We start from the raw sequence: 18,362 nt of genomic DNA on the forward strand, positions 1-18,362 counted from the left end.
GCAGAAATTCTGCAATTGTGTGTGGTTTAACTGCTTTATATATCATTTCTTGATTCCTCATGTCAATTTATATTTTCTCTGGTTTCTTCTTTGAATTACTGGATTATGTTCGACTTTCCTTTAAAGTTGCTGCATGATTTTATTAGTGCCATTTTTAGAAGCAGCAGTAGTTTCTACCTGCTAAAGACTTCCTTATTTCAGCCTAAATAAAATCTAGAATAAAGTGATTTACATGTAGCAGACATAAAATATACATCATACAAAGGTGAATAGCATTAAAACAAGAAATACAGCACTAAAACATGTTATAAGAAGTGTCTTATGTAAGGTATTTTATGAGTAATTTACCAGATTATTCCAAACCTAAAGTCCCTGGCAGCAAAGGGCCGTTTCTCTTGAGCCTCAAATCTAGACACCACACACAAGATGATAGTCCAAAAACACTCTGAAGACTGGAGCCTGGCCATCAAGTCACAGAAAGTACCTCATAAAACTTAAAACCAATCTTAAATAAAGTCTGCACTGCAGCTATTCGTTGTGTGGCATGATGTCATCACTTTCCACCGTTTAGGCTGAAAGTCCTCAGAAGCAGAGTAAGCACTTTGGGAGTAATTTCAACTTCTTCCAAGGTCCACAGAGAAAAATCTGAAGAGTCCCAACTCATAACAGCAGACAAATGAAGAACATACAGTGTAGGACCAACAATGCAGTTTGTCTGACATCAAAGCTAAGTGGTGAAGTAGAAAACCTGGAGTCGAATCAACACTTTACCAACTTCCAACTGCAAGATCAGGGTCCTGATTTTGAATCTCTGATCCATCGAGGTGACCCTCCACCCAGCGCTTAACGCCTGGCCCATTTCCCATCATGCTCCTGTGTAAGGGCCTCTCATTAGTACTTTAATCACGGACACATTTCCACTCGGCTCAGATGACACAGGCTGAGCGGCGACAGCTGATCTCGAGTCAGTCCTCCAAGAAGACGACATCTCGTGTGATGACATGAAAACCGCACAACATTCTGGATGATCCTCAGCGCATCAGGACACGACTAACTGTGTGTGTGTATCAGTGGTGGAAGAAGCATTGGGATAATAACAACTTCATTAAAGAAAACAGCAGACAAAAGCATTGATTCGCTTTTTTCCAATTTTTTTATTTATTGTGTTGGTCTGTTTATATCTTTTAAGAGATTATATACACAAATCAGAAAAACAAGACGAATCATTCCCACAAAAAAAAATGACACATTTAGAAGAAAAAGAGACAAGCCTGTGAAAAAGATTTTAACCCAAGTGTGTGTTTTCTGTAAGCTCTTGCTTCCCTGGATATTTCTTTTACAATTTTTTTTTTTTTTACTTAAAGCTGAACAAGTAGAGCACACCTTCACACTCTTACTTTAAGATCAATTTCCAGTTAAGAATAAACTGGTACAGTGTATTAATAGCTACAGCAGACATAATACAAAAAAAAAAAAAAACGAAGTCTCCCTGGACTGACGAGGTTTAAAAAAACCAAGATCAGTGGTACAAAAGTTGCTCTTTCTTTTGAAATTTTATATGTGAACTAAAAGCAAGATAAACAGTAAATTTATCCATGTCTATCAAAAGAAATGTTTATGCTATCACTGCAGTTACTTTGATTAAAATAATTTATAAAGGAATACTCAGCTGACTTTAAGCTAGTTGTTATCTGTAAAGAAACCCCGATGATCCCCTGCTGAAAGTGGAAAAAATACTCAAAGCTTTACCTTTTGTTTCTATTTTTTAAACAATCAATGTTTTGCCAAACAGCTTCACATTTCACTCCCCTCACTCACTCAAACTACCTGAAGAAAAAGACAGAAAACAGACAAGTGAGGATCAAGATCGCAATCTTACGGCACGCCAGCGCCTTCAAGAGCTGCGGCGAGGCGTCTTAAGGCTCGCAGATCAGAGTCTCCACAACAAACTTGTTCTCGAAGTGACGGATCTTGCGGCAGTTCAGAGCTTCGCGCTTCTGCATACCTGCGAGACAGAAAAGAGACCTTTTAATGCTGTATGAAGCGTTTCATAATGCTGCCCTCTCTTCACTGAGTAACGGCTGCTGAGGCAGAGAGTTCAGCTCCTCGCTACGGGAGACTTTCATTGCTTACATCACACGTCTGTTCAAGCAAAAAAAAAAAGCCGAGAATCTTCTGTACGAGCTGTGTGACACAACACTTAAGTTTGTTTCTCTGCTTCCCAGAGGATCAAAAGGTGGATTATTACCAAAAATATTTTCTGAAGACAAAGGACAATCATTTGTATAGCTACCAATGTTCATCTAGGTCTTGTAATCGCTCTTGTAATCTAGTAGCCATGCAAAACATGCAAATATTGAAATAAATAAATAAAATTTAAAAAAAGAAGAAACACCATTAGATACATTTTTTTGACCTAGACTGTGACTGAATTATCTAATTTTGATTGTCTTGTATTGTAAACATGTATTTTCTAAACAAAATTCTGCATTAAAAATAGGTCAAAACTGTGATAAATTGTCAGTTAACTGCAAAAATATTTTTTTTTCACATTTTATGCAACGGCCATCCCGATAAATGGCTGCCATCTTGGAATTTTAACTGGGAATTTCACAAAAAAAAGTGGCTCCTTGGCATCATTCATGCCAAAATTTGGTGCTTGTGTCACAAAGTGACCGGATTCTACTTTGAAACTTGGGTACCTGAACCCGTGTGTGCATCAGGTATTCTGCACTGGTCACAGTTTCACATATATAACGGACATACCCAGAATCCTGTCTCTGCGCTGCAGTTTGAAGGTCTCTTTGTCATGGCAGAGGCTGTAGATGGAGAAGCCGAGCTGTTCCACGTGCTCCAGACGCTCGGTCACCACCATCTCCTCATGGACCAGGTACGTCTGCGGCAGGTAAACGCCGGCCTGGGCAGATGGAGGAACGCAACACAAATATGTCAAAAGGAAAATCTAGTTATGGCTCAATTTTTCACCTGTTTATTCCTTTGTTTTTCCTAAAATAGTGACAGACTGATGAATCTTAACCACCACAAGCAAACTGAGCTAAATTGTGTTGTCAGACAACATAACCTTTGTGAACATTCGTTTAAGTGTGTCGAGTGGTTCAAAATAGTCCAGTTTAGTCACAGCTGTTTCTAATAGTTTGAGACAGAATCAAATCTCAGTGTGTCTGGATGATCGAATAAGTTTTTGTCTGTTTTCAATCCATTTGCAGCGAAGCCATTTGTTACCTTGATGTTGACGAGCAGCTCCAAAAGGTCTCTGGGAGGCAGGACGATGGAGGTATTGAGTGGGATGACGTAGCACCTGTTCAGGCTCAGATCCAAATAGGCGGTCAGCCTCTGAAAATGAAGACGAACATTAGTAAGTAGCAAGAAATGATTGACACATTTGGCTTAAAGTAGTGGATAAATGATTGATATTGATGGTGCACTGCGTTCAAATCAGTGGATAAATGACCAATTACTGGTGGAAGACTCTGCTTGTTTCACAGTATGTGTAACTTTGAACAAAATCAGTGATTTATAGTTCGAGAGAAACAAAGCAAATATTGTCCCACATCCACTTTTATCCATTGAATGTAAATTCCCATCAGGCTTAAAAGAGGTAGTGTTTATGAAAAGGGCTTGATGTCTGATACATTATTCTTAATTCAGGTCATAAGAGACCGACGCAGGAACCCGCAGAATGTCAGAAGTTAACGATAAGGGGCGGGGCTTCATCATCCTGGTCACTGTGGGACTTTGAGCCGTCTCACCCGCTGGAAGTCGTGGACGATGTCTGCAGGGTCTCCATCGTCAAAGTTGGGCACGGGCACGGTGATTAGCTCCACTTGCTCCCTCTCCAGCACTTGGATTCTCTCCTCCAGCAGCCGCAGGTGGAAACCATTAGACAGCTCCATCTCCACCTACGGACGAGTGAAGTCGAATAATTAACTGTTGTTTGGTAGGTTACCTCAGAGGGAATTCACTAAATAAATGCAGTGATGTGCTTCACTGATACACCGATTTCCCGCAGGCTGAAGTCAGTTGGTCAGTTTGTAATGATTAAGTGTAAATGAACTAATATTTAGAGTTTTGACATACATTGTCCTCTTCCTGGATCATGTAGTTCTCCTCGCGGTATTGTGTCCCGCAAAAGAACACCTGGTCTTCTTGCTGGAGGATGAGGAAGATAAAACAGAGTATGAGGAAGGATGAAAAAAAAAATAGAGGCAACAATGGTGCCCATTTACATAAAAAGCCCCAAAATAGTTTGCATCAGACTACGGTTTTCCCATGAGGTGGTCCAAGATGCACTCCAAATGAACACATGTAAATTAATACTGAGTCTGTAAAGACACGGTTCAGTGATTGCAGAAGCATCTTGTGCCTGCTTTTACATGCCTGATGTTACACACTCACAGAGAGGACGTTTACTGAAAGTGAGCAGGGAGCTTATTCACACACAGAAACAGCACAGAATCATGTAGAGGGCGACGGGACTGAAATCCTCTGCACTCATCAATTTAGTTCTGCTTATAAAGGTCATTAAACTCCACACACCACAAAACGTCACTCTGTTAATCATCCACACAGATCAAGGTTCTAAACCTGCCCACATGCAGTTTGACCACTTGAGATTTAACCCAAAAAGCTTGTGTCACTTTGCATTTTCTACTTTAAGTTGTATCATGACATATCTTGACCCAGTGAAGTGAACATATGACTAAAAAAAAGACGCACGCACTAAAATATCTAAGCTGGCCAACCTTATCTTTTCATTTGTCTTTAAACACACGCTCTGACATCTGATATTTGTTTACATTTGCCTTTTCCGTTTTTTTTTTTTAGGTACTTTCCAACCATTGTGAGGGCTTCTGCTCACCTCCGCGACATAGTAGCGATACAGGTAGGCTCCTGCGACCACCATTCCTGACAGCATGAGGGCGAGACCCAGACACATGCACCAGCACCAGGTGCGAGACTGGCGACGCACCAGCAGAGCCCCTTCGGCATCCTGAAGGAGAGAGAAGATGACATCAGTTTGATTTCTTCCACCGTGTTTTCATGGATCAGAGATACAGTCCTTTAAGTGCATTTAAATAAAATAACATGTCACTGTGAGACGTCTTAACCACTTTCTGCGTCTCCTAACAGGTAAAACAAGTGCATCAAGTCTGGGTAGAAATGCTGCCTTATGAGACAAACTCAGGGAACAAATTCCTTTTCAACCGTTTCCAGAACTGAAGGCACACAGACAAGAGCTTCATAGTTAAAAGAAGTACAAACTAGAAACCGCACACCAACGCACTGTTAAACTTGCAAATTTCCAGTTGGAGGAAATGTATGTCAATGTTGCATAGATGAAAGAGACAAAGAGTACACCAGGAAATAAGGGTGAGCTTAAAGAAGTAGTCAATTTCAGATCTCTGCAAGAAGAGAAAATTAAATTAGAAAATTGATTAAAAAAAAAAAACAAGCAAATATGTTCCTTATGAGTGCTGTGCAACATTACTGGGTCACCTCTACATCTGGGGCAGGTTTTATTGTTTTATAGGTCATGTGGGCGTTCATCAAACTATAATATATACTCTTAGACAATGTAGTCTATCTGAGAGCACGATGGGGTTCTTGAAAGCAACAGAGATTCAAATTTGAGTTAAAAAAAAAGAAAAAAAAGACTGAAGCTTGAATATATTCAAAAAGTGGGTTCATGGTTTTATTCAGTTTCAATAAAAGGTCGATGAAAATCACAACTCGTCCCAGCTGTCAGCACAGCTCCGGGTCTGAGAACACGAGGTCAGAGCCAGATCACAGTCACCCAGACCTGTCGGGAGTCTGGAAACGCTCCAGAGACAGACAGCCAGAAGCCAGGGTGTGACATGAGGTCTGTGTGTGCAAACAAAAGCTTTCCTTCAAGGCCTCGCATCTCTTTTCAGACCCACAGAGCAGCGGGGTGACTCATCACCATGCACATCACAGACATGGGAACAGACAGAAAAATAACAGAAAGGTGAAGGAAAAGAAGAACGCGGGAAGATAAAGTGAAAGTGTGAAACTGGGAGTGCTGTGTAGTTAGTTCATTTCAGGCCAACGAGGTAAAACCAGGATAAAAACAGCTGTCGGGTGCGATGTTGCCTTCTTATTCAGGTTTTTACATGTGTTACTGATCTATTTATCCATTTCACTGGACTTTAGATGGAATGACTGTGTTTTAATCCTTAAATCTGACTTTAAAGTGCTCTGCAGACACAGTTTCAATGATAAACCTCAATGCACATGTGTGAAACATGGCCCAACATGTGGGAACTGAAAACACGTGCATATGTGTACGCATCTGAACAATACAATACAGAGAGTAGAGATTCTGGGTAACTATGCAACAGCCCAGAAGAAAGCAGGGGTTAATCAGTAGACAATCTACAGATGGACACTTGCCAGGAAGATAAAGACCCAGCTTCTTTCAGGACAGGCCTCAACAGGCATGCTTTCATCTCGTCCCGCTAGAATCCAAAAAACCTTTTTTCAGACAGGAATCATTAACAGGAGCATTTCTGAGGCTCTGTGGTCAGTTTCCTCCGACTACAGTCAATTCTTGTTTTTAAAAAAAAACGGTGGTTTCTGTTACAGAAACAGATACGTTCCTCATTTACTTTTTAACACAAGCTTCGCTGGAGTTATATGAGCTCTTTCAGCGACTCTCTCTGGTAATTACTGTTTTTAACTATAAAGGCGACTGCTTATAAGTCAACAAATCATCAAAGCATCATATTTTAGAGGGATGAACACAACTGTGTGGCATTTTTAATTAAACAGTTAACAATCTCTTGTCAAATGTGTCCACATAATGTACAGTTAAATACTTAAATGCACATTTTATTGTGGCTTAATAGCCACAAAGTTCACATTTAATCACACTGGAACCAAATGTGAGCACAAAACATCTGAAAGGTTTTAGCTTGAAAGTCAATAATGAAGATAAAAAGATGTATTGCCATGTGTTGCCATAGGTCCATCCATATAATCAAAGAATATGAGGGGTAAACATATGCCATTTAGTCCTGGAAGTACATCCCACTCACTTTCTCCAGAGACAACATTGTGGCTGAAGTGTTTTATGGACGTGAAAATGAACAATTAAACAACCAAACAAGAAAGGATAGATGCAAGAGAAGATATACGTTTGGGTTTTTTTTGTAAAAACTGAAGGTAAAAGCTCATAAATCGAAAAGAAAACAATGGTTAACTGCACGCCAAAGAGACACGGAGGCACTGCAAACCCTCAGTTGAAGATTGTTTGCTGTGATATCAAACACTACAGCACAAGGGCACAAACACTTCCTGCTGTTGTTTCTGTTGAGTCAAACAGGCTGTGGAAAGCAGAAGCAGCCACCGCAGCCTGAAAATAGCACACCATAGCAAAGAGAATTGTAACTGTGAAAGCAGTTTCTGCTGTAAAATCGGTTTTAGAAGCTTTTCTAAGCTTGCTGATACTGTCCAACACAATCACACTCAAAGATAAATGTTGAGTAATGTTTGTCTTTTTGAAAGAAGAAACAGTAAGAAAACAGTACTTTTGCTCAATGCTGACATCCCTGCTTTCATGACGCCAGACCTCCAGTTTTAAACTTTGTGCGCGGTCAGTAGAGCTGTGCGCATCAGAGAGAATACATGGCAGAAGTAAAGCATGAGTCAGCACTTTCTGTCTGACAGAAAACAGAACATCTTGGTTTGGGGAAGTAACGGCAGCGATGTTTTTAGAAACAGCAGGGCAGCAACTGTAAAAAAAAAAAAACGGACAGTCAGCCCCTTCAGACAGGAAACAAGACAAGGACTCCCCACATGTGATGGCTTTCCTGGACAGTGACAAGCTGGGAGAGAAAAGAGGAACCGATGAGATGTTTGAGACAGCGAGAAAGCCGTGTGTGAGGGTAAACAAGAGGAAGTGCAAAGAGGCAGAGAGCAGCAACACTTTGCATCGGTTTGACAGCTCTACTGGCTGACAAAGACACTAAACGGGGACATTTCCTGAGGCTTTTATCCATCAGTTGTAAAGCTTGGGTCACCTATGCTGAGCAGAGGATTGTATGAATCACTCACATGTCTTTGGACTTTGAGGATAATAGACGTGTCCTGGGAAACAGACAAAAATATTTAACAGATTAGTTCAGAGACTGCCTGGCTCTGGATTGGTTTTTACTTGACACTCGTTTATTTAATGTCTTCTCTGTTCTCCAACCTTTACACTGGAAGCTTTTCGTTCTTCTTCTGCACAGATTTTCCTGTTTTCAAAACGTTTTATTAAAGCTTCGCCAACAAGACCCAACAGGCCTTCAGACAAGTGTTTCATAACTCCAACACACACACAATCGTCACACTGCTCTTTCTACACATTTAAAGGAGCCGACGCCTCACGCAGAGGGAACAAAATGTTCAGTCAGAACTCAAGTAAGAGATGTCGATTGGAGATGATCACTGGAACTGACTTAAAACATACATTTTTCTAATTACAAGGTTTCAACTACGTACAATGATGAGGCCTTCTTGTCTCCAGCTTACACAAACATTACTGAAGTATTATCTAATGTCTAAAGCAAAGCACAGATGCACTTTTAAATACTTTTCACTGTGCCATTTTCTTGCTCGTTTGCATTCTGAGAATATCAGAGATCATCATGGACTTAGGTAATTATTCTCATCAATAATCACATTAAAATAAAGCACTATTTTCAGTTATCCTCTATATGCTTCCTGTAAACATCTTAAGCGGATAAACCTGCAGTGTCCTGAGCATCAGTCCACCTGACTACATCTTGTGTTTCTGTTTCAGTGGAGACAGGTGAGTATCAGTGTCCAGAACAGGTTTAATTTCAGTCTACCGCCACAAACGCATGTAACTCCATCCTCGGCTCTGAGCTTCATGCGGCATGACGGAGGGCAATGGGATAGGTTAGTGGAAAGTAAGGCATTGAGGGGGTGTTTATAACCGAAAAAAGGTAAAAAATTCACACATTCAAGAACCCGTAACCAGCAAATAATTAGCATTTCAGAAAAAAAGTAGTTCTTTTTGGGGAAGGGATCAAATCTATCAGATTCAAATCCTGTTTGCAGCACTTTAAGTTTATTACTAACAGTTATAAATCCTTGATTATAAAAAGCTTTGCTGTAAAAGGTGTTAAGAATTCGCAAGGCATGAATTAAAATATTAAATAAGAGTTAACCCTGTAATGTCCTGGTTACTGCAACATTTTATGATCTGGAAGCGCAGAGTTATGAGGAGAAGCTGCTCTGCATGTGTACACCAGATAAAGGTAGTCTGGATCTCAGAGCTGCTGTGCTTTGTTTTCGCCTGTTTGGTTAATCCTCCTCCGCCTTCTTGAGTTTTAGTGGTTGGTAGTGCTTAGTGGGAGGCAGCTAAAGCCCTGCCTGATTAAACTGTAATGCTGCTAAAGCAGTCCACATGCCTGAGACGACCATCGCAGCTCACACGGACGGAAAAGCTGCACGAGCTGCTAAGAAAAAAGCTCGGTCCATAGTCCAAGTCTGTAAATTCAGCACATGTATGGGAAGGAATAAACAGCAAAACCTATATTATCATAACAGCTCCTGAGACAGGGAGGAAATATTTAATTTAAAGTCCCTTCACCTACAAAAGAAAACGACTGGTGAAGTTTGGCATCTTGCTTCAGTAAAGAGGCACAACTTTCATAAAGAAACTTTGTTACCAGGATGGAAACGCCATCTACAGACACAGCGATATTAAGGAAAAGGAAGATACTGTGTGGTGTAAACCCTGACTGCAAGAATTAACCAATGATGAACAACTATTTTCATTCATATAACACCCCAAAAACACCTAACGTGAACATATTTTGCATTTCATTACCCATTGCTCCTTCTTTTACATGCATTTTACTCATAATATTTATTTTCTAAGCAGCTTTGTTTAAAAAGCATCTGCTAAATGACTAAATTTACATTTAAATCATATTTTCTACCTTTATTTAGTCTATCAAATGTCATAGCTCTGTTAACAAATATCTTCTTCTCTTTCTGAAAGCCCAGCGTAATATTTTTACCATCAAAATGTCAAATGTCAAAGGTCCTCAATTCATTATCAGTCAAAACACAAAGTCTTCCCAATGAAGAAGGAACTGGAGAAATCGTTTGGCCTTTTGAGCCGACTAATCAATCAACTTGTTACTTCACGTCTTAACCCTGTCGTGACGTTAAAAAAAAAAAAGAAGCTAAAGTTAATTACTTAATGAACAAGTGAAGAACAAACTTCTTAAGTTTGAAAATAATTCAAGTGGAGCGAAAGGAGACGAAAGGATGACCAAAAACTGGGGAATATTTTTGCTTCAGGGGTATGAGAAAGTTTTGCCTTCTCTCCTGCCGTATGTCAGGTTGAGAGCTGCTAATAAACACCAAAACGAAGCAAAGAAGCAAAGAACGGGTTAAAACGCGCTCTTTTGCTTTGAAGACACGTTACTATGATCCTCGACTTGGATCACTACATTAATAATCCTTCGAACCTTGAAGCACAAGCCTAGCTAGTGTCAGAAATACTGTTCTGTAAGTATATAAAAGCCTCACAGTTTAGGTTTAATGTAGTAACTCGGCAGTAATTCATCGTGTGACTGCTGCAGTAATCTGGGAGATGCATCAACCTCATCAGGGGAGCGTTTTATTTTGCCTGATAGAAGTTATCAGATACAGGAACACAGCAACAAGTGACTATTTCTAGCTCTTGACTTGAATATTTGAATAAAAATAAGGTTCCAGTCCATCACACCCACATCTTCAACAGGGAAACGCCTCCTAACCGAGAAGCTAAGTTAGGCATCTGTGGTGCCAGTGGACTGTCACTGTATATATAGGCAGACTATAAACAAACATCTACTTTTATAGTTCAAGAATCTTAAGGAAGACGAGACAACCGGGAGCTTCAGCATTGAACAAGTCTCCGTGTCCGCGTTTGAGTCAAAGTTAACATATAAATTCAGGAGAATTACCTGCGTGTTAGTCCAACTGTAAGAAACTCAAATTGGCTTCAGTTGGGCTAACATGTTTTACATGTACTTAAAAGTCCAGCTTTTAGCGGACTAACACAATAGTTTGATGTTTTCTGATGTCATATAAATGTACTGAATGATTACGATGCTCCAACAAAAAGCTTAGAACTCAAACAGCTTCTTATGGACAGAAAGGTGGCTTCTTAAACATGCATTTTCACACCAAAAAAGTGTTTAAATACCAAAGACTTGTGGTGTACAACCTCACATTATTGTTTTTATATGCTTCTTCTTATTCTTATTCTGCCTCTTCAAGCCAGGACTGATGCGCGTTCGTTGCTCATCGTGTTATGTCTGAAAGTGGGGAGGCGGAACGGAGAGTCGAAGTTGATCTGACGCACGTCTGAGCCGACATGGGAGGCAGCAACTGAGATGTGTGCGTTTACACACATCAAGCCAGCGTAGCGAAAACGTACCACCCTGACCAACTGTGCTTAATGTGTGAAAGGACACAGTGATGCGGGGCTGATCCACCTCTCTGGCATGTGTGAAATATGGGGAGGAACAGCGGTAATGAAGTAATGAAGATACATGTGTGAAAGAGGCTATCGATTCACTTTTGTACTTAATTTAAAAGGTTTGCTTAACAGATGAAAAGCGATACTAATTTTTAGTATATAGTACAGTTTAGTAGATTTCCATGATGTGTAAAGTAGTTTAGTTTTAGTCTACGTCTCCTATCTGTACATTTGCTTCGACACTTTAGCTTCTGCATGGGTTGATGAAGCTGAAGCTTGGTAGAAATCAAAGTAAAAGAAGTCTTACAGAGCTAGTTTTTTTACATTAATGTCACATCGTAACACAGTAAATTAGTCCAAAAATCCTAAATCTTTCCACAAAGCTCAAACACCTCAAAATATTTTTGCAGCCATCTCATTTAAAAAAAAATCAAGATTAATTCAGTTATCATTATTCAGCCGTGAGAATCAAGAATCAAGAATCTTTATTGTCACTATGCAGGCATAATGAAATTTAGTTCAGGAGCTCTTGGCTTTGGATACACAAAAAGATTTAAAGTATAATATAAAAATAGTAAAAGTTAAAGTAAAAAGTAAAAAGAAGGGTTAGTTATTGCTGTTAGAGTGAAACAAGTTAATTTTGTTGGAGATAAATGTATCTAAAACTTAAAACCTCAGGAAAAAAATTACAATAAACTTAAGATATTATTACAGCCTTGCGGTCTTCTCACATTTCATCCGTTTGAAGAGTTACATTTTCATTTGAAATGAAGAACTTAGAGACTTGAAGCCATTTAGTACTAGAATTAGTGCAAAGACAACATGTGAGGCTGCTCTCTGCGATTTATTGCTCAATTATAAAGAGTCAGGCAACTTAATTCAACACTACCCACTTATTTTCATAAACATAATGCAAAACAACCATGGCCTAATTTCATGAGAATAAAAGATATACAAATTTTCCATAATTACTCATTCTCTTAATGGTTTTAACTATATATGAAAACATAATTTAATGAGTTTTGTAAGTAATTAAGTAAGAAAAGCTCATAAGGGATGAATTTCTTGTTTTTTGTTCCTCTCTGATGTGTCTCATTGTTTCTGCATCCTCTTATGACTCTACAGTAGAGACTCATATGTTCCACACACAGCCACCGCTGTAGTTCATTTGAGAAAGAGTTGTGAAAACTGATCACTAATGAGCACCACCCACACCTCCCTGACATGTCAGTCTGAACGTTAAGCTGCAGCGGGCCGAGGAGGGCTCCAGGGCTGCAGCTGCTGCCATCTCACAAAGCTTCGGCTCAGCCGCTGATGCGATCTTTGCTGCACGGGGCTGACAGCTCAGCACAAAGTGTGACGTGTGAACTTCCAATGAGATAAGCTTAAATGCTCCTTCATGCTAACCTTAAGATAAGCCAGCTGGGGGTTATTTTCGGTGAGCGAGTTCTGTGCAGAAAACATCCTCCAAGTGATTTTGCTCTGAGCATCAGCTTCATTCGTCGTCATTTTTCCAGCAATGGCTTGAGCTATTATTTATGTCTCATCGTGTAAAATACATTAAATGCCCTCGTTGTTGAAAAGTAGAAAATAAACTTGGCTATCTGCCCTCAAGCAAACAAAGAAGTGAACGTGCCGTCTAAAAAATAACCAAAGGATCAATAAATACGGAGAAAAAGATGTAAATCAGGATCAAATGCTGATTACATTGCACCATTATCTAAAATTTTTAGACAAAGTGATCCATCAATTAATTAATAACAGTATCAGAGGCTTAACTGACAATGAAAAAAAACGCATGGGCTTAGTGCAGCAGCTATGATAGACTCCAGTAGTCTCAGCACAACATCTGGATAGCAGCGGAAACAGAGCAGGGCGTATTTAGTCTTTACTCGAGTCGTCCCTGTTCAAGAAGAGCTGTAATTTACAGATTTCCCCCAAACACTTCAAACGAAGACAACAGGTAGATACTATAATTGACGATTCATTCACAAATCCCTGATGGGCAACGGTTCTGAAAGCTTGACGGATACGTGCTTATTTGTGACTTGAAAAGGACGCACTCCCACTGAATGGAGCATCTGTGTGAATGTCGCTGCGAGTAAACAGAGAGGAGTGACTCAGACTCAGAGCAGCACTTTCTACAGTCAAAAGAAACTTCTCTGAGAAGCTTGCTTTAAAATAACCACCAGAAGCCAGGTCATGGTGAGAGATCTTTCCTACTGTGGCACATCCCACCGAGGTGCTTTCCACTGGGTACTTTTGGTGGTGGATGGCACAGCTACAGTTACTCATTGTTACCGGAGTGCTTTACATGCTGGAAATCACTAATTGTAACAACAAACAAACTTTTAGACCCTAATCCATTGCATTTCTTCTGGTCTGGGGCAACACATTTCCAAAGTCTGAGCTAAAAGATGAGTGGAAACAAGAAATATCTATTATATATGCATTATCGTGTATCTATTAGAGAGAAACAACTGGCGAGTAAGTATCTATAGTGTCAGTCAGAGTGATCTGGATGGAGTTAATTATATAAATGAGGGGACTGCACAAACTTTCATGCAGATTTAAATTCAGTGCTGGTATTCTTAGCGTGTATCTCTTAAAAAAAGAGGGTGTAAATAAAGTCACAGTATGGAATATATACAACACACCACGGCCACAGGCTTTCAGACAGGATGTCAACACAGACCAGGTTCTGTCCACCTTCCTTCCAGCTAGTTTCCTTTACTCTCATCAAGTCCAGAATCTATCCGTTACAAGAGCTAGTCTATGAGATATCTACAGGGAAATCAAATAAAAATAGACCAAACCTAATATTTAGATGTTACATTCAGCGTTTGACCGAATACGCCTCGTAGCGCGTGTTCAAACTGCTGCGGTGGAGCCAAACAAGGAAGCAGATTTCATCCTGTTGACCTCGAGGATGTAATAAGTGTTTGATTCGTGCAACGTTTTGATGTATGGTGAACTTACATCACTGCTAGAAGCACATGTATGCATTTGGCCACCTTTTCATTCGGGATTTTCAAACACTTAATCTGTTCAAACTCCGTCAGAGTCAGTTTACGGCAACTGAAGATTATTTTTGTCATCGATTATCTCCCTTGTTTCCCCATTATTATCCACAGAATGCAAAGTAAACACTGATAAATAGAAGTAGAATGAGGAGAAAGTGGAACAGATGGGTTATAAAAACAGCTGCTCAAGCAGAAAAACCAAATGAACTGAAACTAAAAATGTTGATGAAGAGTCTCAGTCATCCAGGTCATGGTAATAATAAGAGCTTGAAAAATGGCAACTGGACTTCTTCTTGGATCTTAAAGACGTTTCACCTCTTATCCGAAAGGCTTCTTCGTAAGCTCATACTCCCCACCATCTAGTTTAGAGCTGAAGTTCAAGCTCTTCTGAAAAACTAAACATTTTCCAACGGGTTTGTGATGAATACGTTTCTTTTTGTTTAAAATTTCAGACAAATGTTTTAGCTTCATGATGCGACATGTGTGGTGGAAGTCACAAGACCTCTGCATAAATGAATTAATAAGACTTAAATGGAGACAAACAGTCAAGAACAGAGACCATCAGTTACAAAGCTGTCGGTCCACATCAGCTCATCTGACAGTTGCTGTATCTGTCAGTCAGGTTCAGTTCAGTTCAGCCAGCTGCTTAAAAACTGTTAACCACCTATACCACAACAACTCTGATCTGATGCTTGTTAACCAACACATGCGAGACAACACCTGTTTATGGTCACATTTATCACTCACAATCATCCCCAATGCAAAGGAAGTGGAAAGAAAATCAGCTTCTGTCGCGACTTCATAAGATCGATAAGCAACAAGTTCTCATTTCTTCAAAATGCTGCGGCAACAGAAGTTATCAAGAAAGGGTGTGAGATTTTTCTCTTCTTATTCTACACCGAAAACAAAATGTATCATCATCATCATACACTGACGCTGCAACAATGAGAGGATTAGTGACAACCGAGTCATCGCCTCAGTCGTTTCTTCGTGTAAAAACACGAAAAGCTCCCTGCCTCCTGTTTGGAGCAGCGCGATCGGACCAGCGGAGCAGCTTCCTGCTTCGGGAAGCAGAGCGGCAAGAAAGTTTCCATGAAGGCAAAGTGGACGAGGGCGTGATAGACACAACAGAAAGGCCGTGCAAACGTCAGCAGGAATGAGCCCTGGTGTTTATTTCTGTCACAATAAGACAAAACGACTATTTCCATGTGAATAAGCTTGGAGTACACCTACAGGATGTCGGGGGAAATGCTCACGATCGAAATCATCAGTTCATCTGTTTATCGTTTTCTCAGTTAATTGTCTATAGAGCAGCAAAATACAATAAACATGTGGTGCCAAGAAAGGCTACAGCCACATCTCATTCTATTCCTTATTTATACAACTTTAAAATATGTTTAGCTAGATGTCATAAGACAATTCATCTATCAAAAATAATCGGTGATATCTTTTGATTTGTAAAAACACATGTTAAAAACTATTCAGTGTGTTTTTTCACAATTGATCTGCAGATTTCCTGACTTGGTTGATCTTGTCTTGATCTGTTTTTGCTTTAAAGATAAAGATTAATTTAAAGGATACATTTACACTTGATGCCGAAACTAAAATGTATTGAAGCAACAAAGTTAATAAAGATTCTAAAAAACAGTCAAATCAAACAGAATCTACATTTTGCAACTCTCAAATCAAATAAAGAAATAAGCACAGATATCCACCTCTCACAAAAAAAAAATCGCAAACTACTTTAAAGGGTTAAGCAGGAGATTTAAAAAGGGTTTAAAAAAATGTGCTGCTGCTGATACAGCCTCTGCTTGAGGTACAAGAAAATCCCCCCCAAAATAATATGTAAAAGCTGCTCTGTTTGCGAACACGTCAGCCTCCAGACAGAAAACATTATCAAGAGAAGAGTCAGAGTGAAACTGAGATCAAACCAGCTTCCCACTGTACAGGTTATAGCCACAACAACCACAACAGGCTGTTTGAGAGGAAAAGTGTAGATCTAATCACACAAATTAGACGTCTGTAGTAACACCTGCACGTGTGTGAACATTTTCTTCTATCATTTCATCAACTTCCTGTCTGCCTAAAACAGCTTATTTCACAGCAGGGTGGCGGCTAAGTTGAGCACAGGAAGAGTTTATGCAAAACTTTACGCTGAGAGAAGCAACGCGCTACAGCAGCCGATGTTTTAAAATCCCAACCAGCTGCCTGAGGCAGAATTATCAAACTAGTTAGTCTGAGGAGTTACATCACAAAACACTCCCAGCTTTTTCTTTTGCAATCGCACACCTTCACGGCAAATGTTGAGTGTATTTCACAATAAAGTTTTCAAATATTTAACACAAAAACCGTAAAGATGGGATTGTTGCTGGCATTTCGGTGACTTTCACCATCTTTAAATGAAATCTAAAGCTTTAAAAACATCTTGTGTAACCTCTCCAGGAATCCAAAGGTTTACTGCCAGGATGTTTTCTTTCTCAGTATACAACAGGGACTAATAATACTGGGAAACTTGTGCCCTCTCAGTAAACTTTAAAGAACAAAGTGCTCACAACTAAACAATCAGGATGTCAGCTATTTCCTGAGATGTTCCCAAGATTAGATTGAATACCAAAAGTAGCTGGAAAGCCCTTTCAGATGTTACATGTTGAAGGTATTGTCTACTTTCTTTTGCACGACTGAAACTCTGCCCTTAAGAAGCAAAGAAATACATGGTTGGACTAAGATTAAAAGATGAGAAAAGGTGTAAAAACAAGAAGGAACAGAAGTTATAGAGAAGTGAAACCCTCCCATTGCAGTGACACTCACTTTCTAATTTTTCGGCTGTCACGGTTGACAAGTTGCAAAACATTAGGGACAACACAGAAAATGGTATATTCACCCAAATTTTAACCATATTACAAAATGCACAAGCTAAGCGGTAAAACCCACAGAAGAACTCGTTTTTTGTAACCTATATATCGCCTCAATGACCAATTTAGATTTAAACTTCTTTATTAGCTGTGTGCTTAATCAAATAAATATTTTAACGTGTGGACAAGCTTCCTAACATGCCAAAAACAACATTAAAACCAATGACAACAAACCACTAAAACTCCCTGCAGCCCTTTGAGCTTCGTCCATAAACTGACAGTGTTGTCACACATAACAAAAAATAAAAAAATATTAAAAAGCAAGAAAATAAATAGCTGTTTTTCATAAAACAAGCACAAGACTCGAGTTGCAAAGCTGAGGATGTAGGTGTGTTTTAACAAAAGAATCAAAAACAATAAAAACCGAATGAGGAAGTAACCGTTGGAAAACTGGTAAATGAGGCAATGTTACCAACTTATAACACGGTGAAAGTCGTCAGCATGAAAACAACCCAAACAATGAAAAAAGTTTCACTGTGGCTACAAAACGTTGCTACATAACACTTTAATGTGTCGCGGGATAAAAGAAACTGCGTGCTTTTCCACCGAGCTTAGAACTCGGCTCAGTTGGCCATTTTCTACTCACCCTGTCCTCCTCTGGGATCAGAGTTTCGACGTCTTTCTTCACATCTTTCTGCGCGAGAGCCGCGTTAAACGACACTTTCACCATCCTGAAGCACAGGTAGAGAAACTCCCACCGAGAAAAGATGGACAAACGAGGAAACAGAGAGAATTTGATCCGAAGTGAAGAGGTCGCACTCCTCCCTGGCCGAGTCTGATCTGTTGTGGTGAAAAGCGCGAGGTCAACCGAAGCACAGAGGGCTTCTGTTCCACTTCCGCTAAGATGTCAAAATAAAAGCATAACCGCTACTGTTCCACTTCCGCTAGTATATCAAAATA

At 39.7% G+C, this 18,362-nt stretch overlaps 1 protein-coding gene across 1 annotated transcript; it reads right to left on the bottom strand.

The window, feature by feature from the left end:
• Window positions 1-1,134: 1,134 nt before the first annotated feature.
• On the bottom strand, window positions 1,135-18,269 carry itm2bb (integral membrane protein 2Bb). The gene is made up of 7 exons (XM_075480108.1): window positions 18,049-18,269; window positions 4,880-5,011; window positions 4,099-4,170; window positions 3,771-3,920; window positions 3,244-3,354; window positions 2,767-2,917; window positions 1,135-2,005 (listed from the first exon to the last, which is right to left on the bottom strand). The coding sequence occupies exons 1-7, from the start codon at window positions 18,130-18,132 to the stop codon at window positions 1,917-1,919; spliced, it is 789 nt and encodes a 262-aa protein (XP_075336223.1). The 5' UTR covers window positions 18,133-18,269; the 3' UTR covers window positions 1,135-1,916.
• Between the last annotated feature and the right edge of the window lie 93 nt (window positions 18,270-18,362).

The sequence above is a fragment of the Odontesthes bonariensis genome, chromosome 12, assembly GCF_027942865.1.
Source record: "Odontesthes bonariensis isolate fOdoBon6 chromosome 12, fOdoBon6.hap1, whole genome shotgun sequence".
Taxonomy (NCBI): domain Eukaryota; kingdom Metazoa; phylum Chordata; class Actinopteri; order Atheriniformes; family Atherinopsidae; genus Odontesthes; species Odontesthes bonariensis.